General features: G+C 38.9%; 1 protein-coding gene across 23 annotated transcripts in view; it reads left to right on the top strand.

The window, feature by feature from the left end:
- TRIP12 (thyroid hormone receptor interactor 12) overlaps positions 1-26,012 on the top strand; it is a 149,890-nt gene that overhangs the window by 31,371 nt on the left and 92,507 nt on the right. For all 23 annotated transcript variants that reach the window (XM_030803902.1, XM_030803893.1, XM_030803895.1 and 20 more), the window contains exon 2: positions 12,127-12,273. In XM_030803902.1, the coding sequence (XP_030659762.1) occupies positions 12,176-12,273 (98 nt within the window). In that variant the 5' untranslated portion in view covers positions 12,127-12,175. The remainder of the gene's footprint in view (positions 1-12,126; positions 12,274-26,012) is intronic.

Raw genomic sequence — 26,012 nt, 5'->3', positions numbered from 1 at the left:
TTGTGGGAGGTGGGAAAGTCATGTAAAAATTACAAAGGAATAGAAGATGATACGTAATGATACCAAAACAATAGTGCAAATCTGTGTCACAGTTGTCAAACCTAGCTGATACTAGAAAAATAAATTGTTATTTAGCTTTTTTTCCTTTTTAATTTCTTTTGGTGTTTTTGTTTTGACGCAGGGTCTCTCTTTTTTTTTTTTTTTTTTTTTGAGACAGAGTCTCGCTCTGTCGCCCAGGCTGGAGTGCCCTGGCACAATCTCGGCTCACTGCAAGCTCCGCCTCCCGGGTTCACGCCATTCTCCTGCCTCAGCCTCTCCGAGTAGCTGGGACTACAGGCGCCCGCCACCACGCCCGGCTGATTTTTTGTATTTTTTAGTAGAGACGGGGTTTCACGGTGGTCTTGATCTCCTGACCTCGTGATCCGCCCACCTCGCCCTCCCAAAGTGCTGGGATTACAAGCGTGAGCCACCGCGCCGGGCCTGACGCAGGGTCTCTCTCTGTCACCCAGGTTGGAGCACAGTGGCACAATCATGGCTTGCTGCAGCCTTGACTTCCTGGGCTCAAGCAGTCCTCCCACCTCACCACCTTAGCCTCCAGAGTAGCTGGGCCTACATGTGCATGTCACCACACCTGGCTATTTTAATTTTATTTTTTGTTTTTGAGACAGGGTTTCACTCTGTTGCCCAGGTTAGAGTACAGTGGCATGATCTCAGCTTACTGCAGCCTTCACTTCCCAGGCTCAAGCAGTCCTCCCACCTCACCTTGCTGAGTAGCTGGTGCCACAGATGTGCACCACCACGCCGGGCTAATTTTTTTTTTTTTTTGGTAGAGAGGGGGTTTCACCATGTTGCCTAGGCTGGTCTCAAACTCCTGAGATCAAGTGATCCTACCGCTTCAGCTTCCGAAAGTGCTGGCATTACAGGTGTCAGCCACTGCGCCCAGCCCCAGCTAATTTTTAAATATTTTGTAGAGATGGGGTCTCCTTATATTGCCCAGACTGGTCTTGAACTCCTGGGCTCAAGCCACCTTCTTGTGCCTTGGCCTCCCATAGTGCTGGAATTACAGGCATGAGACATTGCACCCAGCCTATTATTCTGATTTTAAGAATGGTTTGATTTTCCCATACCCCCATTCTGATAGGGTCCAGGAATCTGTATTATAGAAATTTATGTTTGGGAAATACAGCTCTGAATTTTTTCTTGGCTCCTGTTTTGTACATACTCTGGCTCAATATAGAGGCAGTCTTTGGCATCTGCTTATTTTTGGTAAAAATGCTAAATGTAGAAATGTGGGGCATTAGTTTGTAGAGTATGGCATTTAAAAATTTTAACTTTTGAAAAATATTCGAGACATTCTAAATGAATTTAGGTATAATTACTCTGAAATGCATGACCTTAAACAAAAATTTGACACTATTATTCACCAGGTGTTATAGTCTGTATTTTCTCCCCGACTTTGAGTTACATTTTAATGCTTCCTTTCCCCCTACCTTAACTATAATCTTAATAATTTTTGTTTCTGACAGTTCCCCAGGTTGTAGCTCCATTGATGACAGGCTACATACTTGTTTGGAAAAGATTATAACACAAATCCATGATTATCACAATGTTGAAATATTTTTTATTGCAAGTCAGGAATAGACGTCCTAATCTGAACTATGTTAAAGAGTTAACCTCTGTAGGCTGGGTATGGTGGCTCAAGCCTTTAATCCTAGCACTTTGGGAGGCCGAGGCAGGCGGATCACCTGAGGTCAGGAGTTTGAGACCAGCCTGGCCAACATGGTAAAGCCCCATCTCTACTAAAAATACAAAAATTAGCCAGGTGTGGTGGTGTGTGCCTGTAGTCCCAGCTACTGAGGAGGCTGAGGCAGGAGAATCACTTGAACCTGGGAGGCGGAGGTTGCAGTGAGCCTAGACTGCACCATTGCACTCCAGTCTAGGCAACAGAACAAGACTCCATCTCAAAAAAAAAAAAAAAAAAAAAAAAAGAGTTAACCTCTGTGATGTCATTATTATGGTGGAGTTCACAATAGTGACAAGAATATATATTGAAGAGAATATTTTTGAAAATATTGCCTTATTATGTGTGTCTGAATGCTGGAAAGGTCATTTACCAAATATAAAATTGTTTTTGTCCATAGGGAGCACCTTGCTGTAATCTACAGGATACCTTGTATTGTACTGTGAATAACTTTGATTCTTAGCCAGGAGGTTTCTGTCTGTCGCTTAAGGGAGAGAAGCATTTACAAATCATTCTGTGTCTGCTCCCTCAGCAGCTCCTCATTTTTCATAATCACCTAATGAGTCCCTAATAAATGGTATTATTATATCTTTATAAGGAAGAACTTTTAAAGTACCCCATTGAAGAAAAACTGAAATAAACATTAGGTTGGAGTCTTAAAAAATTTGAAACTGAATCTGATTTTAGAGACTATCTAGTCTGATACCCTTAAGAGGAGGTAACTAAAAAGGCTATTGATAAGCTGACTTACTATCCCCATTCACTGGCTAGTGATGGTAGCCAGCAGGATTGTAGACCTGTTAAAATTGGGTCTGTGCACCATTTTTGGTGGACTAAAAGTTGCTGTCTATGTGCTTTTGAGACCTGAAGAATATCCTGTATTACATAAATGCAGTTAGTATTCTAAAGGATTATACAAGCCATGTGAACTAAGACAGGATTTATATTAGAGAATGAATGGTTCTGTATTTTAGAAATAGCTTAGCAATAGCTATTCAGGATAATTGATCATCTTACAGTGTTCTACAAAATAGACTTCTGGTCTATTTTGGACCTCCTTGGGAAGGGTTACCTCCTTTCTTTGCTTTTCTCATACCCGTTAATCACAGATTCAACAAGTTAGGCACGTACTTCCTTACTTGGAGTTGTCATCTTCTCATGCTTCAGAGATTGATGTGCTCTTCTGATCCAAAGCTTATGCTCTTAATTATTTTCCCCCTGTGGGATCCTGTTAGTAGACTGTCCTTTATTCCCAACCCTTTCTTTCAGTAATTCTTTTCTTTACCTAAATACATATGCTCAAAATTTATTTTTTTAAAAACGGCAAACAGGGAAATTACATATATCCATGCAAACACAGCCTTTGCCTCTCTGCCTTCCCTTCCCTCCTGGCTATTGTCTCTTCTCTTTATAAAGTCTAGCACTTCCAGAAGAGAGTTGTTATTTATTATCTTACCATATACCTTCTCTTTCCCTACCATTTCTAGAAATAGCTCTCACCATTTTCTTTTCTTTTTTTTTTTTTGGAGGCAGAGTCTCGCTGTGTCCCCCAGGCTGGAGAGCAGTGGCGCAATCTTGGCTCGCTGCAACCTCCGCCTCCTGAGCTCAAGTAGTCCTCCCACCTAGCCTCCTGAGCAGTTGGGACTACAAGCGCGCTACCATGCCTTTGCTAATTTTTGTATTTTGTGTAGAGATGGGGTTTTGCCATGTTGCCTAGGCTGCTCTCACCATTTTCTAAATCTGATGGACATTGTTGAGTTTTTTGAACTCTGCCTATCTATCTTCTTCTTGGTGTCTGCCAACACCATTATCCTGATTTATTTTCCCAATGCTTGTGGTAAGTTCTTGATTTTCCTTGACTGGATTTTTTTTTTTTTTTTTTATGTTTTCCTTAGATTTTAGCATTTCCCAATATTTCATCCTGGGCATGTTCCTCTCTTTATGCTGTCTGTTTTTCATAGAGAAAATAGAGTCTTATTGATTACCTTGGTTTCTCCTACCTCCTGCATGTCAATGTAATTTCTCCCATCTGCATATCCAGTTGCCTACATAATTCTCAATCTTTACTTTCATTTGCTTATTGAAACTCTTTACCTAGATACCTACATGATGAGTCAGGTTTTATATGATTAACGCTAAATGTAATTTTTCTGCTCATGTGTATCATTTGATAATGCTGCTACAATTATTTTGTATAATTTTCTGAAGTTAAAAGCATGACTTTTAGAACTGTAGAATGTAAACAGCAAAGATACTGTTTGACTAGTTAATGAGGACAGGAAGCTGTTGTGGTAAAGCTAGTTTAAAGAGCATTTGGGGAACTGGGTATTTATAGGCAATTTAATAAAGAATTTTACAATGAGATTACTGATAACCTACAGGCAACAAACTGCAATCTTTGGGGTTGTCTTTTCTTCTGTACATAAACTGTGTTTCTCCAGACTTAAATCTACAGGTTAACATGTAACTTTAATGTCTGAACCCCTAATTAATAATAAATATAATAGCAAAATTAAAATATGCTCTTGGAGAAAATTAAATAATTCATAGGTAAGCCTCTGACGTAGCATTTCCTAGGGCATTGAAAGGATGTGCAGTCATCTTCTTTATATGTTTTAGATAACTTTTCTTAACCTTTGTCACCAGCGTAAGAAATTTGAGTCATTTTAGGGTTTGTATTTGTCTGAAGTCTGAGAACCACAGTCTTAGACTATTCTTTCTCACTGTGTAGATCCTGTCATCAAAATGTTTCTTGACCCCATCTTCATTTTGCCTTCTTCCATTGTTAACAGATCCTCATCTATACTTAGATCTATTTGGTAGCTTTCTATTTGATCTGCCTCCTTATCTGTAGGTCTTAAATGTAAAACTTTTTGTTTCTGGCCCTTCATAATAGAGTTTAGGCTTATTTTCGGGCTCAAGGAACCACTCCATATCCCTCCATTATAATTTATTCTTTCATTCCTCCATGTCTTTCCTCACTGCTCTAGCATTTCAAGGAACATCAGCAGAAGTGAGCGGTCATCCTCAATCTGTGAAGGCAAAGTTAGCCACCGTTTTCTTCTTTGTTTAAAGTAGTACATTTGATCTTGCTTCTCAAATCAATTTAGCATATTTTATAATTATTCACTTAATGATTGGCCAGCTAAGCTGATTTACCAAATGGCAAAGGATCAGAGTTTTCTTTCTATCCCCCATAATCCTTTAAGCTTGGGATGTCATGGCTTTCTAGTATTTTGATTTTTTTTAAGGTAAATATATAATTATTTTTCCTTGTTTGCTCAGTCAAACTTGTATTTGAGTGCTGGCCTTGTCCCCTATTAGCTTTGTAGCCTTAGGGTATTTTAACTTACTGTGTGTCACAGTTTCCTTTTAAGGTTATTTTCACTACCAGTTTTGTAAAGTTGGTGTGAAAATTAAATGATTTAAAGCACATTGCCTGGTACATGCTAAGCACAGAATAAACATAACCCATACTTTACTATTCGACTTAAATCTTGTATTTTTTCCATTAAATATTGTTTTCTAGTGTTATAAAAATACAATTTGAAAATACTAGTTTGGCCGGGCACAGTGGCTCATGCCTGTAATCCCAGCACTTTGGGAGGCCAAGGAGGGTGGATCACTTGAGGTCAGGAGTTTGAGACCAGCCTGGCCAATGTGGTGAAACCCTATCTCTACTAAAAATACAAAAATTAGCCATGCATGGTGTTGCACGACTGTAGTCCCAGCTACCCGGGAGGCTGAGGTGAGGCAGGAGAATCGGTTGAACCTGGGAGGCGGAGGTTGCAGTGAGCCAAGATTGCGCCATTGCACTCCAGCCTGGGTGTCCAGTGAGATCCCGCCTCAAATGAAAAAAAAAAATGCTATTTTTACATGTTGTATAATATCCTGTTATCCCATTCAAATGGTTTTGATGCCCATAAGTTGCATTCAGTGCCTAACAGACCCTAACGTAGCCCCTTCTCTTGCACTCAGTGGCCCTTACTCTCCTAATTTCTCTATAGAACTTTTCTGATTAACTGGAGAAAAAGGCAGTAAATTTCTGTTGCCCTTAATTCAAACGTGAACTAATAAACTCTGCATTGTGCTGTTCTATATCAGATACAGCTATTTCAGGTTTGACATATGGCTATGTAAGAGTTTGACATTTGACTCATGAATATACCATACAAAACTGCTGATTTTGTATTACCTCCTTCCTAAATCAAAGTAAAATAATAAACTGTCCCAGTGGTTTTGTAGAAAGTTTTTGTTCTTTTTCCTCTTCGGTTCCTTTCTGGCACATGATGGACCTGATGATTTCCCCCGTTTTTCTTTAAGATTGTACTTAATAAGCACTCATTAAATGGCAGCTATCATGTTCAGGTAAGGTTCTGAGAGCCTTATATGCAGTTCTCTAATACTTAAATCCCAAAGTATAATACTGTCTCTAATTAAATGGAGAAACAAACTGAGATGAAGGTAAGTACCTGTAGGTCTTACCAAGCAGCAGAGGCAGAATATGAGCCTAGGTGGGAGATACAGAGCAGTAAGCTCCTTGTGAGGAGGGATTGTCTCGTCATTGTTTCTCAGCACCTCTCAGTGCTTTTGGGGAAGCTTAAAGATTATTCATTCCCACTTTAAAGAGGCTTATTTGAAGTCCTTGCTGTTTTTAGGTAGGCAAGAATGACTTCAGTTATACACGAGGGTGATTTCTATTTTGTTTTATTGTAGTGGTTTAATATATACTGCCCCTTACCACACTTGGTTCTGGGACCTAGTCATTTCCTTCTTTATCTGGAGTGTGTAGTTCAGAACGGGAGCTCCAGATGTCGGTTCTTGCTTGCAGTCTGCAGGTCTGGATGCCATTACTTGTTTCATGCAGGGTACTAATTTTGTAACATTTCAGTTTCTTTATTTGTAAAATAGGACTAATGTGCAGTGGTTTTCATGACTCCTTGTCACATTTAAATTTTACAAAATGAATAAAGTACCTTGCAAATTGTGTTTATTACTGTAATTTACCTCCAAGTTAATGATCTGAAGCTAAACCAAGCCTTTTTGGAGGATCAAATCTAAATAAATCCATAAGAAATTAGGGGGTACATACTGGGCAAATGAGATTTACTTCTAAAAACTTACTATGCAGACATCGCTTTGCTTAAAGATAGGCATACGTTCTGAGAAATTTATTGTTAGGCAGTTTTGTCCTTGTGTGAACATTGTAGAATGTACTTACACAAACCTAGATAGTATAGCCTACTATACACCTAGGCTATCTGGTATAGCCTGTTGCTCCTACACTGCAAACCTGCTGCAAACATAGCAACATGTTTGTAGCATACATGTTTGTAACATACCTGTTCCTCTACCAAATACTGTAGGTAGTTGTAACAAAATGGTAAATATTTGTGTGTCTAAACGTATCCAAACATAGAAAAATCACAGTAAATATGTGTTATTATATAATCTTATGGCACCACCGTTGTATTTCTGGTCAATTGTTGAACAGAATGTCACTAGTGCAATGTGTGGCTGTATTTTTTGTTTGTTTTTTTTGAGACAGGGTCTCCCTGTGTTACCCAGACTGGAGTGCAGTAGTGTTATCACGGCCTGCCACAACCTTGTCCTCCCAGGCTTAAGTAATCCTTGTGAGTTTCTGGGACCACAGGTGTGCACCGTCCTGCCTGGCTAATTTTTAAGTTTCTTACAGAGACAAGGTTTCTATACCTGTGTTGCCTGGGCTGGCCTCAGACTTCTGGGATCAAGTGATTCTTTTGCCTTAGCCTCCCAGCAGCAGAGACTACAGGCATCCACCATCGTGCCTGGCTTTATTTTTTTGCAGTTGATTTCTTTCGGTGTTCTAAAAGTTCTGTACCAGAGGAAGGATTGAATTTTTAAAAAATGTTTTGGGGTTTTTTTTTTTAGCCTTTCTTTGTGTGTGTATGATATTAAGAATTTAGAAGAAAAATTAATTTCCGGCCAGGCACAGGCAGTGGCCCACACCTGTAATCCCAGCACTTTGGGAGGCTGAGGTGGGCAGATCACTTAAGGTCATGAGTTCAAGACCAGCCTGGCCAACAAGATGAAACCCCGTCTCTACTAAAAATACAAAAATTAGCCAGGTGTGGTGGCAGGCACCTGTAATCCCAGCTACTCTGGAGGCCAAGGCAGGAGAATCGCTTGAGCCCAGGAGGCGGAGGTTGCAGTGAGCCGAGATCATGCCACTGCACTCCAGCCAGAGCAACAGAGCAAGGCTTCGTCTCAAAAAAAAAGGAAAAATTGCAAAATGTTTTTAGTTTAAGTTTTCCCTGAAGGACTATTCTTGATACATATTTTAGGAATGAATTTTTAAATGTAAATATAAAACAACAGACAGGTTTTTGGGTTTTTGTTTTTTTTTTTTTTTTGAAATGGACTCACTATTAGCTGGGCTGGAGTGCAGTGGTGCAATCTTGGCTTACAGCAACCTCTGCCTCCCGAGTTCAAGCGATTCTTCTGCCTCAGCCTCCCAAGTAGCTGGGATTACAGGTGCGTGCTACCACACCTGGCTAATTTTTGTGTTTTTAGTACAGATGGGGTTTCACCATGTTTTTAGTACAGATGGGGTTTCACCAGGCTGGTCTCGAACTCATGACCTCACATGAGCCACTGTGCCCAGCCGGTTGTTTTTATTTTTTTTTTCTATGTGGTATTTGCATGTAGAGTTAAATACTTTTTCACATAAAATGGAAAAGTCGTTTAACTTAAACAGTGAATAAGTTGGTTGTACACTCTGTGATCAGAGTTGTCGTGAATTTGTTTTCAACCTTGAAGACATCCATTAGCCTTTTTGTTTTTCCTGTTAAAGTCGTACATGTTCTCTATTTTATTTCAGTGCCTTAGGACTGCATATCAAAGGTTTTATGTGAAAAATCTTGATCAGTTTTACAGAAATGAAGGTATGGCCATGGTTAGAAAAGACTAGTACATTTCAGGATTTGATAGGGATATTAAATTGGGTTTATAATTCCAGTTTCACACTAGGAGTTAACCTGTTAAGATGGAATCTTCGAGTTCGTATTCACTACCGGCTATGAAAACATAACTTTTAGCAGTATAATAGTGTAATTCCCACTTGTGTTTTAAAAAGTAATAGCATATGGTAAACATAAGTAATTGGTCAAGTCAGTACAGAATATTCTATAAGGAAATCATTCTGGAATTCATTGCGTAGAGAAAACTTTTGGCCTCTGGGTTTTTAGCTGAAGCCAAAGAGGCATTAAACTTTTTTTGAAGTTGAGGTGGTGATACCTATGAAGGGTGTAGAACTGCTCAGTACCAGGATTCAGAAGACTGGTTCTTCAACAGATTACTTGAAACTTTCTTCATTTGGATTTGTCTGCAAGGTGTAAGGGGTTGAACTTGATCATCTCTGAGGGTCCCTTCCAGCCCTGTGGTTTTATTGATACCTGGCAGAGGGAGAGATCCTGTATCCATCATATGTTAATCTTTTATTTACTTTCAGGAAATTAAAGTTCCAATGTTTTACAGAGCCTGGCCTCTTTTTAAAAAGATGAATTTATGCTTTAACAGCAGGTAGTAATTTGATAAACAGCTTTGTTCTTACTTGCTATTCTTCCTCTTATATCTCAAGAATTATCCACAAATAGGCTGTTGGCTGATAATGGTGCTGGTTGACCAGCACTGAAGATGTTGGGGAGCATTGTTAAGGTTACCTAGGTGACTCTAGGTCAAAATAACTAGCGTGACTTAGTTTCATTTGAATGACTTAACGCTCCATGACATACAGTAGGCGTTTAATAGCAGAAGGTGGGCAGGTGACAACTACTAACCTTGTTTATAATACTATTCTTTGCCTTTTAAAGTGAGAGCAGCAGTTTCATCCTATTCTCTTGCATCTGTCCTTGCTGTTTGGGTCCAGGTGAAATGGCATTGAGATGATTGAAGTAGAGAAATTTCTAAGATGAATTTTGAAAAAGACTGGCCTTTTATTCTTTAATGTGCTGAAATTCTTGGTGTATTGCAGTATACCCAAGAAAGCTCTTTTAAACTATATCTCCAACTTTTGTGCCCAAAGAATGAGGATCTGAGGTTAGGGACAGGCATTCATATTTTGTCAAAGCTTCCCAGGTGATTGAGATGTTTTCCCTTAATTAAAAACATTTCACTTTTGAAAGTATTTTGCCAAAAATTAAGACTCATATAGACAGTGATTTTTATGGTGAAGCCTCTCCCAATATATTAGATTTTATTTTACCACAAGTATTTTTATTCTTTTGAATAAATGTTTATAGTAATAATAATACTTAACATGTACTGAGCACTTGCTATATGATTGGCACAGTATTGAGTAGTTTACATGGATTTATCATTTGATCTTCACAACTACCATGTGAGTTCTTTATCCTCATTTGATAGATTGAAGCATAAGGAAGTATGTATGCACACAGTCATATATGCAAGATTATATACAACTTGTTAGTGTTAGAGTCCAGAACTCAACTTGGGCAGAGACAGTTTGACTCGAGAGCTCTGTGCTTAAAGCTGTTATGCTAGAGCAGCCTGTTTAATTCCTTATAAATTGACAAACAATCAGTCTCAGTGACAACAAAAATGATTTCTTTCATTCTAAACTCTGGATCCCCCAGTCCTTTCTCAAGAGCAGTCATTATTAACGAAGTATGTTTCATGCATCTTTCCATGAATTTTTAACATGAGGACAGTATACAGAAATTTATATACAAGTCTTCTTTGTATACATACACACAAATGAGCGTTTCATATCTTTCCATATCAGTACGTGTAAGTTTAACCTCTTCTTCTCTCTCTGCCTGCCTCTCTTTTAATGTTTAATTGTATTTATTTTTTCTTTCTAAAACTGACTATCCTTAAATTAGTAATTTGAACTTTCTAATTAAAGTTTATTATATTAATTTGGACATATGTGATAGAAACAGTCTTTTTCTACTGAACTGTATCAACAATATAACCCAAAAGAAAACCTACTTTCTTATTTCAGTATAAGGAATCTCTAAAACAAAATCCAGTACAGTAATAGATTTAATTATGATTAATTTGCATTCTCTTTGGCACCAGTTTCTATCATGTCATATGTTCATTCTCTTTCCCAGTAAATAGAAGTAACGAAAGAACTCCACTTCAAATTTGACTGCAGGCTTACAAAAAAATAGTGCAAGATTTTATTTATACATGTAATTCTATGATTGTAGTGTTGGCTTGTTTTATCAAACTAGTTTTCTGAGTGTCGATATTTTATCTGCACAATCATTTCTTATAGAAAGTTCAATTTGGTTAAGAACTGTTTTGAGCTAAATTGTTAAACTTATAAAAATACTTTCACAATTTCTTGTTGCCGACAACTCTGTTGATGTAGGTAACGTACTGGTTTTAAAGAAGAGTAAATTAAATGTAGAGATTATTTTGTCCAAGGTCACGGCCAGCAGAGCTGCTGTTGAAAATCCAGAATATCTGGGACCATTGCTCAATTTACTCTATTTGAGCTGTTTTCTCCTCATCTTTTCATTAAGATACTACAGTTTTACAATTTTGTTTGTATTGTTTTGTTTTGAGGTGGAGTCTCTCTCTGTTGCCCAGGCTGGAATCCAGTGGCATGATCTGGGCTCACTGCAACCCCTGCCTCCCGGGTTCGAGCGATTCTCCTGCCTCAGCCTCCCGAGTTGCTGGGTTTACAAGTGTGTGCCACCACACCTGGCAAATTTTTGTATTTTTAGTAGATACGGGGTTTCACCATATTGACCAGGCTGGTGTCGAACTCCTGACCTCAGATGATCCACCCACCTCAGCCTCCCAAAATGCTGGGATTACAGGTGTGAGCCACTCCACCCGGCCACAATTTTGTTTGTATTTATTTTTTCATTTGTTATTCACAACAATACTGTGAAGAAGACATGACATACATTGTTAATTCTGTGTCTAAGGAATCCTAGGCTTAGAGGCTGTGATTTGTACAAAGGCAAACTTCTTTAACACCTATTCTGTCACAAGACTTGAGCCATCATCTTTTGACTTTAGGTGTAGTGCCTGTTTCTGCACAATACTAGAATGTGGAAATGAAGACATATTTCTACCTGTGCTCTGTTTTCTTTGAATTGAGAATTTTCTGGCTATTCCGTGAAATCTAAGTTAATTTTATATACTGAGTCGTGGACCACATGGCTTGAGTATGTTATACCCCTGACATTTTGTGAACACATTGATCAGTCAGGCTTCACAGTTCAGTGAGACATTGCAGCATGGGTGAAGGCTGTAAAATCAGATAGTTTGCAGAAAATTTCCACGTCACTGTAAGTTCCCCTCATTTCTTTTCCATATTGTATTTTGTACATCTGATAAATTTTGTTTATTTTTTTTTCTTTTAGTGAATGGTAGTGTCTAGAAAGGGTATGTCCCTTCAAGAGAGAGGTGCCAATGTCCAACCGGCCTAATAACAATCCAGGGGGGTCACTGCGACGTTCACAGAGGAACACTGCCGGGGCCCAACCACAAGACGACTCAATAGGAGGAAGGTATGTATTTCATGGTAATTTGTAAAGGAATTGGGAGTAAAAGAAAAAATATTTTTAAGCCTCCTTGTGAGGTCCAAAACTTGAATGGTTCATTGCATATGGGTAATTTTTCCTGATTTGTGAGCCAAGTACTTAAAAGCAAACTGGAATCCAAAGCAGTTCCTAAATTTTTCCCCAGATAGGCTAGACTCAAAGAAGTAGTTCATAGCCACTGACATGATCAGACACCTCATTTAGCATATGGTATGTCATGTTTTGTTTGCCCTTTCTCTTCACTTTGTTAAGCGTATGTTACAACACATCTTTCACCATTCGTGGTCTTTTTCCTTATGTGTTCACTTAATGATACTTTATTGAAAAGAAGCCTCATTTGTTTTAAGAACTTGAGTTTTGATACTCAGCTTTTGAGCAGCTTTTGTCCTCATCGTGCCTTTTGACAACATAGATATTAACAGGGTAGTGAGGCACTCTGACTTTGTTAGTGAACAAGTTGTCTTATGTTTTTAGTGGTCTGGTGTTTCGTTTTTAGTTGGAGTAGTTACATATGAAGTAGTGTGAAGAATCAGATCAGATGCGTTTTCTTGAATGTAATACTCCAAGTCAGATTTAGCCAAGGACTGTCACTTCATGTAAAAATACTCGGAACTCTTCTTGCAAGGCCTAGTCCTCTAATTTTGGGACTAACATTGATTATGTTTAGCTTGTAATAGATAATGGTTAAATTTTTTTGTTTTTGAGAGTCTCATCACTCTGTTACCCAGGCTGGAGTGCAGTGGCACTATTTCAGGTCACTGCACCCTCTGCTTCTGAGGCTTAAAAATCCTTCCACCTCAGCCCCCCCAGTAGCTGGGATTACAGGTGTGCGCCACCGCACCCAGCTAATGTTTTTTGAGACATAGAGATGAGATTTCGCCACGGTGGCCAGGCTGGTCTCAAACTCCTGACCTCAAGCGATTAACCCGCCTCGGCCTCCCAAAGTGCTGGTGTTATAGGTGTGAGTCACTGTGCTCAGCCGCTGAATTCTAATAGGATTATCTCATACAGCAGTTTGCGGCCATAACCATGAATGCATATTATCTAGTAAAGTATTTAAAAATTTTTTAGGCCAGGCGCGCTGGCTCACGCCTGTAATCCCAGCACTTTGGGAGGCCGAGGTGGGCGGATCATGAGGTCAGGAGATCGAGACCATCCTGGCTAACACAGTGAAACCCCATCTCTACTGAAAATACGAAAAAAATTAGCTGAGCCTGGTGGCAGGTGCCTGTAGTCCCAGCTACTCCGGAGGGTGAGGCAGGAGAATGTCGTGAACCCGGTAGGCGGAGCTTGCCATGTGCCGAGATTGCGCCACTGCACTCCAGCCTGGGCGACAGACAGAGTGAGACTCCGTCTCAAAAAAAAATTTTTTTTAATGTCAAATGTAAAGAATAAAAGCACATCATGGTGATGTCAGACTATTCAGTGGTTAAGCATAGGGACTTTGGACTAGGGCAGCTTTGTGTGTTTTTCTTTTTCTTTTCTTTTCTTTTCTTTTTTTTTTTAAAAACGGTTGCTGTCACCCAGGCTGGAGTGCAGCGGCATGATCTTGGCTCACTGCAACCTCCGCCTCCCGGATTCAAGAGATTCTCCTGCCTCAGCCTCCCAATTAGCTGGGATTTCAGGCGCGCACCATCACACCTGGCTAATTTCTGTATTTTTAGTAGAGATGGTGTTTCACCATGTGGGTCAGGCTGATTTTGAACTCCTGACCTCAAGTGATCCACCAGCCTTGGCCTCAGAGTGCTCGGATTATAGGTGTGAGCCAACACGCCCAGCCTTTGTGTGTGATTTCTGCCTCTGCCATTAAATAGCTATGTGTCTTTTCTTAAGAGTTTCAGGAAACCTCAGTTTCTTAGTCCACAGAATGGGGATAGCTATTTTATAGGATTATTGGTAAACTTCAGTATTTTAGCATGTTAAGCTCTTGTCACTTATACTTAGTATATAGAGCTCTGTTCTGAAAATTTTTGCTCTTTTACATTCAGGTTATTCTTTGGAGCAGCCACACTCAACTTCGTGGGAATGATTTTAAAATATTATTCCTCCTGTGATAAAAGTGCTACATGTTCATTTTAGATAATTTTGAATATATAGAAAACTAAAAAGAAACATAATTCCACACTTATAATGTGTGCTGTTGACATTGGTTACTGTTGACATTTCTTCTGTCTTTTAAAAAACTGCATGTAGATGTACCTATATGTATGTATGTGCATATAAGTAACTTGTACCTTTAGAACAACTGCGGTTTTATGCATATTAATCCTCAGGTTGTATTGGGACTCTTGCATGTGAACTGACAATCATTTTGGGCTATCAACAGCGCATTGCTTCTAAAATCCACAGTGTTTCAGCATGGTCATTTTTTCTATGTATCAGTGTTACGTAAATTAAAAAAAATTTTTTAATTTATTTTTTGAGACAGAGTCTTACTCTATCACTCAGGCTGGAGTGCAGTGCTGTGATCTCTGCTCATTGCAACCTCTGCCCTCCGGGTTCAAGTGATTCTCCTGCCTCAGCCTCCCAAGTAGTAGCTGGGATTACAGGCGCCTGCCACCTTGCCCAGCTAGTTTTTGTATTTTTACTAGAGACGAGGTTTCACCATCTTGGCCAGGCTGGTCTTGAACTCCTGATCCAACCGCCTTGGCCTCCCAAAGTGCTGGGATTACAGGCATGAGCCACTGTGCCCGGCCTAAAAAATTTTTTTAATTGTATTATGTTTTTATTTTGTTTTTAGAGACAAAGTCTCACTCTATTGTCCTGGCTATAGTGCAGTAATGGAATCATAGCTCACTGCATCGCAAGTAGTTGAGACGACAGGCGCCTGCCAGTATGCCCAGCTATGTATTTAAGTTGATGCAAAAGTAATTGTGATTTTTGCATTTTTTTAAATGGCAAAAATCACAATTACTTTTGCACCAACCTAGTATCATATATTTTAAAAACATGAGTAAGGCTGAGCATGGTGGCTCATGACTATAATCGCAGTACTTGAGGAGGCTGAGGTGGGATCATCACTTGTGGCCAGGAGTTTGAGACCAGCCTGGGCAACATAGCAATACACATCATGTGTCATCACAAGACACATGTAGAAATTTTCTGTTTCTACAAAAAATAAATTAGCTGCACACAGTGGAACACACTGATATTTCTAGCTACATAGGAGGCTGAGGTGGGAGGATCGCTTGAGCCTAGGAGTTCAAGGTTTCAGTGAACTATGACTGGGCACGCCACTGCATTCCAGCCTGGGCGATAGAGCAAGACCCTGTCTCAAAAAATAAATAAATAATAAAGTAGTAGTGTATTTTGGTTCATTTCTTTTTAAGGATAGAATTATTTTACTTAACTGTAATGTGAGTTGCTATCTTCATTAACTGTATCATAGACATTTTTTCTTTATTTTTTTTGGAGACAGAGTCTTGCTCTGTCGCCCAGGCTGGAGTGCAGTGGTGGGATCTTGGCTCACTGCAACCTCTGCCTCCCGAGTTCAAGCAGTTCTGCTTCAGCCTTCCGAGCAGCTGAGACTACAGGTGCCCGCCACCACAGCTGGCTGATTTTTGTATTTTTAGTAGAGACAGGGTTTTACTTTGTTGTCCAGGCTGGTCTCAAATTCCTGGGCTCAAGTGATCTGCCCCTCTCGGCCTCCCAAAGTGCTGGGATTACAGGCATGAGCCACCACACCCAGACTCTTCTGTTTTTAAAAGAGAGTTGGGGGTCTTGCTGTGTTGCCCAGACTGGTCTCAAGCTCCTAGCTTGAAGCAGTCCTCCTGCCTTGGCCTGCCAAAGTGCTGGCATTACAGGCATTAGCCACTGCACCTGGCCTTAATGTAGGCTCTTTTTTTTTTTTTTTTTTTTTTTTTTTTTTTTTTTTACAATATCTGTCATTAAAACTATATTATCAGTTTTTTGTTTTTGTTTTTTTTTGAGACGGAGTCTCGCTCTGTCACTCAGGCTGGAGTGCAGTGGTGCGATCTTGGCTCACTGCTAGCTCCGCCTCCCGGGTTCACGCCATTCTCCTGCCTCAGCCTGTCCGAGTAGCTGGGACTACAGGCTCCCGCCACCACGCCCGGCTAATTTTTTGCATTTTTAGTAGAGATGGGGTTTCACCGTGGTCTCGATCTCCTGACCTCGTGATCCGCCTGCCTTGGCCTCCCAAAGTGCTGGGATTACAAGCGTGAGCCACTGCGCCTGGACTATTATCAGTTTTAATGTCTCTATAATTTTCCATTATGTGGATATATCAATTATGCATATATATAAAATCACTCCTTTCATCATTTGGTTTCACGTTTTTGCCATAGCAAATGATGCCACACCTGAACATTCTAACTGTCATTGTGAACTTGTACTAGTACTTCTCTAAGCTAGGTTATTGCAAGTGGAATGCTGGGTTGAGTATGTTTTCAAGTATTTACTCTTCTTCTCTCTCTTCTCTACTTCTCTCTCTACTCTATCTCTTACTCTTCTCTTCTCTTCTCTTCTCTTCTCTTCTCTTCTCTTCTCTTCTCTTCTTCTCTTCTCTTCTCTTCTCTTCTCTTCTCTTCTCTTCTCTTCTCTTCTCTTTGACAGTGTATTGCTCCGTTGCCCAGGCTGAAATGCAGTGGTTTGACCTTGACTCACTGCAACCTCCATCTCTCAGGCTTAGGTGATCCTCCTGCCTCAGCCTCCTCTTGCCTCAGCCTCCCGAGTAGCTGGGACTACAGGTGTGCACCACCATGCCTGTCTAATTTTGTATTTTTAGTAGAGACAGGTTTCCACCACATTGCCCAGGCTGAGCACAGGTGATCCTCCCCCTCAGCCTCCCGTAGTGCTAGGATTACAGGTGTGAGCCACCGTGCCTAGCTGGATTAGGATGTTTTCTAGTGAAATAATGAAGCCACACTCAAGAATGTGACTCAGGACAAGCTGTCAGTGTACCAATCAACTTAACTTTCCTTTTCTTGATTTTTGAAAGAAGTATACCACAAAAAAATAAATAAATAAAATGCGAAACTTAATTCATATCTACTGGTTTCAGAGACTAAAATTTGATAGTTTTTACTCTATGCTTAACTACTTAAAATACCTTGCAATTTCATTCTTTAGTAATTTTGATCATGCCATTTTCCTTTTAAAATGCTTGCCTTCTGTATTCTAGACCATATCTTACTGAAGTTCTGCCAGTCTTTCAAGATCCATTCAAAAGTTTACACATCAATGTAGTTTATACTCTTTTCCAGTCTTAGAAATCTTATACAGATCCCAAAGCATTGTAACATTTTGGAGATCCCCGGGAACTACAGACTGAATGTCTGTCTGGCTGCTTCCTCTCTGTTCATCTGTCCTTACGTCACTGCTTTTTCCTGCCATGTCGTGTCCATCCAGGCAGATCTCACCATCTCTTTGTACACCATGTTTCTTTCTTTCCCTGTGCCTTAAGGCTTAACTTTTCAGCCTCTCATCTTAAGCTAGATCAAGCCCTCTTTCATTTTGTATTATTAACAAGATTATACAATTTTCATGGAGGTGGCAATAAATAATGTTCTTCACGGTTTTTGTTCTGCATGGCACCTCTCCTTAAAACAGTAGTCTTATGGACTGGCTTCCCATGCATTTTGATGGGTAGTTACTCTGTTCTAATATAGTTTTACTCTGATCCTGTTAGCTATTCCTTAACCTTTGGTGAAAGCTAGGGGAATCGACAGTACTCCCTCTTTCTGAGCACAGTGATAAGCCTGGTGTGGTCACATGATCAAGATGAGAAAAGTTGGAAGATTTAGGTTTTTTCTTTCTGGTGACAAAGATGGGAAGATGTGAGTCTGAAGTTGCCAACTGCTGTGTACATGCCTTATGGAGGAACAGGTGGAGAAGAGCAAAGAGTATGTGTGTGCTAATAACTTTCTGGCAAGTTTAAATTCCTTAGTAGTTCTGTAAAGTCGTGTTGACTCTTAGCCTTTTCTAGGATTGATTATTCCACTGTTGTTCTGATTCTGGAGATAATGCATGTGTTATTTTAATAATGCCTCTTTTGGCATTTTAGAGTTCTGCCTTAATACAACATCAGTATAAGACTGTATTCATTCATCTGTTGAACACCACGTTAGTAAGCACTGTGCTGTATAGTAGTTACAGAAATGAGGGTAGGATAGGGTTTTTCTTCTACTACCAGGGAAAGAACCCAGAAAGCAACCCAGCTCGGTAGAGGAAATGGGGATACAGGTTGTTATTAGAGTCAGATGAGAAACATTTCTAGAGATGACCTCATTGATCTGGGCTCTGAGGCTGAAGCAACAGTTGCAAAGCAGGTGTGGTATATGTCAACTATATTTGTCTTTGACATGTGGACTTATTAATTCCTTTCACAGTTTGGGCTTTGTTTCGAAGTTTTTTGTATCATGTTAATTTGCTGGTAAGTGGTAGGTGTTCAACAATTACTAGTATGGGTTTACAAAGGATATTTGTTTCCTTGGAATTTCTGGGCACAGAAATGTGACTTTCTTTTTTACTGAAATGATGAAAACATGATTGGAGTAAGGAAGGGTTGAAATAGGGCATAGTTAAAATGGGCTATGTAGCAAGGTTAGATGATACTACAGGAAAAAAACATCTCCTAGATATTAGTAGTTATAATCTAGCCACTAAAAAAGTTGTCTGTCCGGGTCAGCGGTAAGCTCTGCTCCATGTCTGCACATTCAGATATTCAGATACCTTGATGTGTTGTCAAGTAAGAGAATATGGTGAACTGTACTCTTGAATCTCCAAAACTTCCCCCAGCAGTGATTCACTTCTGTTCACATTCCTTTGGCTGAAGCAAGTCACATAGCAGTATGTGCTTCCAAGTGGTTGGACAAGTACCATCCTACCTTGCATCTGGAAAAAGGAAAAACAGAATATTCTTGAGATGTAGCTGTCATAGGATGTTTATACGTTATTTTGCGTTCTTATTTGCATCTCTATGATAGTTTGTTTCCCTAAAGCCTACTTAGTGAAACTTAGCCAGTGGTCCTGTGTGTTTTCTTCATGCTTCTGTTTAACCAGTGTGAGTGCTTTCCTTTTATATTCTGTAATTCTTTTTTCTTTCCTGTCTCTTTTTTTGTCCTCTCATTTGTTCAGTCAGAAGCAAGTTCAAACTGCTTCTTTGGGAGGAGGAGAATGTTATGGGGAGACATGATGTGATGCAAAAATAATTTAATGCCTCTTATGACTGAATTTGAGCCACTTTTTAAAAATATTTATGCTAGAATTGGTTGGGGCGGTGTCTCATGCCTGTAATCTCAGTACTTTGTGAGGCTGAAGCAGGCAGATCGTTTGAGCCCAGGAGTTCCAGACCAGCCTGGGCAAAATGGCGAAACCCTGTCTCTACTAAAAATACAGTAAATTAGCCAGGTGTGGTGGTAAGTGTCTGTAGTTCCAGCTACTTGGGAGGGTGAAGTGGGAGGATCACCTGAGCTCAGGAAGTCAAGGCTGCAGTAAGCCAAGATTACACCACTGCACTCCAGCCTGGACTAGAGACCCTGTCTCAAAAAATGAATGAATGAATGAAAGTAAGTATTTATACTAGAATTGGCTGGGTAATTTGTAACTTGCTCTTTTCAGTAATAGTAAATCTTGCTACTCTAATTAGGCAGACTGGAGTTTTAGCTGTGGAGACATGTGTGCCTGCTGCATTGGTAATGCTGAAACTAGCCTGTCCCATCAGGCCTTGGGATCAGGAGGCAAGATAATATGGTGCTGTATTCAACAATGGCATGGTTGCCTTGGTCTAAGGAGAAGCAGAGGCTACTTTTCTGTAGTTGGAAGTTAGAAACATTTGATTCTTAATAGTACCCATGTTAAATTTTTGGGGGGGGCCTACAAAGTAATAGTTTATATGTTTTCTGTTAGTAATTTCCTTTGCACTATGCTTTATTTTAATCAAGTTTGGAATTGAGTCAAAGTCGCATCATAAGCCTACTGGAAAACCTATAAGAAATTATCAGCTGCCATAGATTGTCTCATATCCCTCACTGAGGATTTGCTTTTATTCTTCTGATATTCCAAACCACTTTTAAAAAGCTTTCCCAGTCTTGGAATGCCTTCTTGAAAGGGTTCAGTGTCACTTAAAAATATATATACAAATGGTTCTTACACTAACTGCAAGCTTTTGTATCACATTTGGAAGCCTGTTTTCTTGTAATACAGAGAGCAAAAGAAAGCAGAGGGCTTCTTTTTAGAAGATTAATAGTGGTGTTTTCCTCCATTTTTCTCATATACTATCTCTAAAGTCTTCAGACATTTATTTTGGCTGGGCACAGTGGCTCATACCTGTAATCCCACAACTTGGGAAGCTGAGGCAGGAGGATCACTTGAGGTCAGAAGTTTGAGACCAGCCTGGTCGACATAGTGAAATCCCATCTTTACTAAAAATACAAAAATTAGCCAGGCATGGTGGCAGGCATCTGTAGTTCTAGCTACTCAGGCGGCTGAGGCAGGAGAATCTCTTGAACCCAGGAGGCAGAGGTTGCAGTGAGCTGAGATCATGCCACCACACTTCAGCCTGGGTGACAGAGTGAGACTGTCTCCAAAAAAAAAAAAAAAAAAAAACAAAAACAAAAACCTTCCCTGTCTGACCATGGCCTATCCTTAAAAAAAACACAAAACTCTGTGTGTGTGTGTGTGTGTGTGTGTGTGTATATATATATATACTTTTTTTTATTTCAGTAGCTTTCAGGGTACAAGTAGTTTTTGGTTACGTGAATGAATTGCATAGTGGTGAACATCCTTTCATCCATATTTTCTGATGTATCTCCATGTTCAGAGCAGTTTATATCATTTGCCAGTTACTCTATGGGTTTTGTAGTTTCCTGCCTCTGCCTTTGCCTGTATTCTGCTTTTGCCTGGAAAGCTTTTTTTCCTCAGCTTTTCATCCTTCAGGGCCAGGTTTAAATAGTGTGGCCTATAAAGCTTATATTCTCCTGCTAAAAGGGTTCGTTGGAAACGTCTATGGAGAGTACCTGTTAGATTACTTTGTTTTGTGAGACTCTGACCTCTTTGAGGACAGGGACTAGACTATTTGTTACCTATATTTATATGCCCCGTTGTGACTTGCATATATTTGTTGGTGGCAAACCTAACATCTTTTGAAATGAGTAGCTTAGTACAGTGGTTCTCAACTCTATCAAGAGGCAGTACTCCCTGTCTATAATGTATATCATATAAATGTCTTTATTATTATGCTCTTTTAATATCTTCAAACAAATGAAGAAATAAAATACCTGCCTACACACAGTTTAGAAATATTGTTATAATGTCTTAGCATTTTACAAAGATAAACAAAAGGAAAATAGTTGATGACAAAAATAACATCTCAATAGGTAAATGCTTGGACACAGTGACACAAAATTATAGTGCATCTGTATTTGGAGTCACTGAATGTGACAGCTACAACAGTAGACTTAAATGCCATAAGCAGCATTTTCATCCTAGGCATTAAAAATGGTGCCTGACTCTTGGTAAAGCTGCCAAAAAAATAGTATAATCGCTTGTTGTTGCATTCCTAGAAAATTTAGTATGTAAGAACTGTGCAAAACAAATCTGAGAAATTGCAAGCACGTTTTTCACCTATGTCACTGCCACATTGTCAGGGTTTTTCATCAGGTTTTCATATATTACCAAGACTTTGAAATATATGAGGGCATGGGACAGTTCTTTGTTGGGTCTTTTTGTTCTGTATATTGCCCATCTTTACCTCTAATCCACACCTGCTAAATAGGAATAGCACCCCTGCTTCCCAGTGTATGTTTTCAGAAAGCTTCCTAGGGGCAGTATTTTTGCTGTTTAGAAATATTGCTTTACTCTAAATTACAGAATCATTTGGGCTAGTGTTTCACTATAACTAAAGATAGGAACATTGATCAGTTGAATCAAGCTTCTTTTTGTAATAGAAATAGAAAAACAGTACATTTTACAGGGAACATTAGTGAGTTATTTATTTAAAGTGGCTTAAAGTGAACTTTCTATCATTATTGAAAATCAATGGCTCTTTTAAAGCATGTGTTTTCCAGCATTTGAAAGAAAATATCTAATTTTTAGAAGACAAAGCTATAATGTTATAATTGTGTATTTAAAGTAGAAAAGCATAAAAATGTGTCTGTATACACATATACACAAACAAGTTTAGAGTTGTAATTAAACCCACGCTCTATTTATATTTGGTAATATATGCATGTGTATTATGTAATATGTGCATATATTACCAAATATAAGTGGTAATATGTGCGCATATATTGTATATATGCATATCATACAAGCTGTGAATATGTCAAATATCACATAAGCTGTGAATGTCTAGCATAAAAATTAAATTCAGGCAATTTAATACCTATAATAGGAATTAACTAGCTACTTGTAACTAGCCACTTTGCTCATTTTTCCTAACATTAAGATAGCATTGTGCTCTTTTTCTTTTTCTTTTTTTTTTAATTGAGAGAGGATCTCACTCTTGCCCAGGCTGGAGTACAGTGGTGCAACCATAGCTCACTGCAGCTTTGACCTGCCAGGCTCAAGTGATCTTCCCCACCCCAGCCTCCTGAGTAGCTAGGAATACAGGTGTGTACCACTACACCCTGCTAATTTTTGTAGAGACAGGGTTTCACCATGTTGCCCAGCCTGGTCTGTTTGAACTCCTGAGCTCAAGCAATCCACCTGCTTTCAACCTCCCAAAGTGCTGGGATTATAGGCATGAGCCACCACACCTGGCCCAATATTGTGCTCTTGATACAAAGTTTAGGTCTCTTAGATCTCCTCTGGACTAGAGATGGTTTTTAATTCTGTGGACTACTGTAAAGAATTTGACTAAATAGCAGTACAAATGTAGGTGGAAGGGTACAGTCAATACTATGTGCCTAAAAGTTAACACTCAGAGGCATTTGAGGCTTCACGATGATCTCGAAAGCACATAACCCAGAGTTGATTATAGTCTGTTCTGTTGCAATGTTGGTTTCTTTAATGTGAATTGGCCCATACACACTTGGTAAATAGAGAGATGATGTCAATATAACATGAAAGTAGTGTTGGTTCATAAGCAGTTTTTCCCATAGTGCTAATGTATAAACTGAAAATGGGGAAAGACGTTTCAATTAAAGAGGAAGGTTTGGTAATATTTGAAGACATTACACCAAAAAAAAAAAAAAGTTGCAAATCTGGCAGAGATAATTTAGTGAAAGAAATATCTATTCCAGTGGTTTCTAAAACCACCATACTTTGTACTGTCGAAAGCAGTCTCAGGAAGTTCAAAACCATTTACTCCTTTGTTTCTAAAGAAAGAAGATAACAAACAGGAAAGTCTACCCAAGAATAATTATATTTTTAATTTTTTGAAGCGTTTTAAAAAATGCCTTTAAAAAGTTACACTTAAAAGGAGAAAATACAAAAATAAGTCTCAAGTGGGTTTATTGGTGCAAATTTTATTGGGAGATTTAATTTTTTATTAAAATTGATGTGATTTTGCTGGGATGCTCATTACAAAATAACATAGGTTTGTGTGCTCTGGGCCCTATCTTATTTTTAACATATCAGCCCAGTTATTTTTAGTGGGTAATTTTGCAGAGACATGAGTTTTTTTTTTGTTTTTTTTCAAGAATACCCATATGTTGTTATAGAAGCTCCTGAACACGTGTGCACGTGCGCGTGCGCGCACACACACACTCACTCACTCTCTTGCTCTCTCTCTCTCTGTCTCTCACCCAAATCTTTGGGCTATAATTTACTAAATGGCCTCTATTCTAGTGCTATTTAAAAGAGTTTGTCATGCATTTTACTATACTGTTCTACAAATTTTATTTATAGTGAATATAAATTTTACTAGGTTTTAAAAAGATTATGCTTTTTAATAAAAGCTAAAGTTGAGCATTAAGGCTTGCTAAATTAGAGAGGTGGTAAAATGAGCTAAAAGGAGGCGTCCAAGACTCCTTTACCTCTGAATACTGTGATGTTCTAATTGGCTATTCCAGATTGGACATCATTATTTTATGGAGATTTACTTTGCAGCATTTTTGAGCATTAATAATTTATAAGTGGACATAATAAAATAGAGCTCCATTTTGGGAGGCCCCATATTGTCACTTCATGGTACCATCTGGTTGTCTATTCCTTATTAGCCAGGGTTGAAAACTGTAGTGCACGGGCTGAATCTGGCTCACTGCCTGTTTTTGTAAATAAAATTTTGATTGAAGTATAGCCACCATGCTCATTTGTTTGAGAATTTTCCGTACCTGTTTTTTTGATATACAGTATTGCCTAGGAAGCTGAAAATATTTGCTGTCCTTTATGGAAAATGTATTAAGTCCCATGGGCTAAACAGATAGGCAGAAGGGACAGTTAAGTATCACTATTTTATATTTTTAAAATATATTTTTTAAACAGTCCTCAGTGAGAATATCACACTTTAAAATAATTTTAGGTAAGATCAGTGTGGGCATTGTTGATTTTTTCTTTCTTTCTTTCTTTTTTTTTTTTTTTTTTTTTTTTTTTGAGATTGAGTCTCGCCCTTTCGCCCAGGCTGGAGTACAGTGACACGATCGCGGCTCACTGCAACCTCTGCCTCCTGAGTTCAAGCTATTCTTCTGCCTCAGCCTCCCAAGTAGCTGAGACTACAGGCGTGCGCCACCATGCCTGGCTCATTTTTGTAGTTTTTATTAGAGACGGGGTTTCACCATCTTGGCCAGGCTGGTCTTGAACTCCTGACCTCATGATCCATCCGCCTCTGTCTCCCAAAGTGCTGGGATTACAGGCATGAGCCACGGTGCCCTGCTGGGCATTGTTGAATTTAAGCCAGTTTTGTGAGCCTTGGTTTTCTAAATGATTTGGATACTGTTTGCTTTTTTGTGGTATAATATAGAGAGTTTACCTGCTAAGTTCTTAAGTTCATTGAAGGTATTAGTAAGGGCGTGAGAAATAACACAGGAGTAGAATTAGGTGGATCTAACGTAAGCTGTATAAAAGTCAACAGAACAATTTATTTGAGGTAAAAAGAGGAGGGCTGCTGCCCCAGCCCTCACCTTTAGTTTCATATGGGCCAGTTCCTGATGACAAATGGAATGAATCATAATTTTTAATTGTTTTGGGCACTTATTTTTCACAAGATGTCTAGCTTTGTATGTAGTTTTCTTTCAAAATGAGTTGTTTAATTATCAAGGAATGCAACAAGCTATATTGTAAATTTTAAAATGAAATAAAGTAGAAAACGTGATTTAATTAAAACATCTGTCTGCAACAATCTTTAAGAAAATAAGAATGTAGAGGACCTGAATGACATAATTTATATTTCCTGTAGCTGTTAAATTCCATACCCCAAAAACAGAACATTACAACTCTTTCTTAGAATAACTATGGAATTATTTGAAAAATAGTCTCATTTCTGAAGAAAAAAGAGTTGAACTCTGAGATCTGTTAGTAGAAATATAACAAAAACAAAAGCAATTCTTAGAAATTAAATCTCTAATAAGAAACTCATCGGTTAAAGCAAAATTTTAGTCTGCAATGGGAAAATATCTAGGAAAAATTAAAATTAAATCACAATATATACGAGGCAGGAAAATCACATGATCCTGGGAGGTGGAGGTTGCAGTGAGCCGAGATGGTGTCGCTGCACTCCAGCCTGGGCGATAGAGCAAAACCCTGTCTGAAACACCAAAAAATAAAAAATAACAACAACAACAAAAAAAACACAATGTATAAAAAATCTT

Source organism: Nomascus leucogenys, chromosome 22a, assembly GCF_006542625.1.
Source record: "Nomascus leucogenys isolate Asia chromosome 22a, Asia_NLE_v1, whole genome shotgun sequence".
Lineage (NCBI taxonomy): Eukaryota > Metazoa > Chordata > Mammalia > Primates > Hylobatidae > Nomascus > Nomascus leucogenys.
Note: the sequence above shows the minus strand (reverse complement) of the source record. Positions and strands in the feature narration are given on the sequence as shown.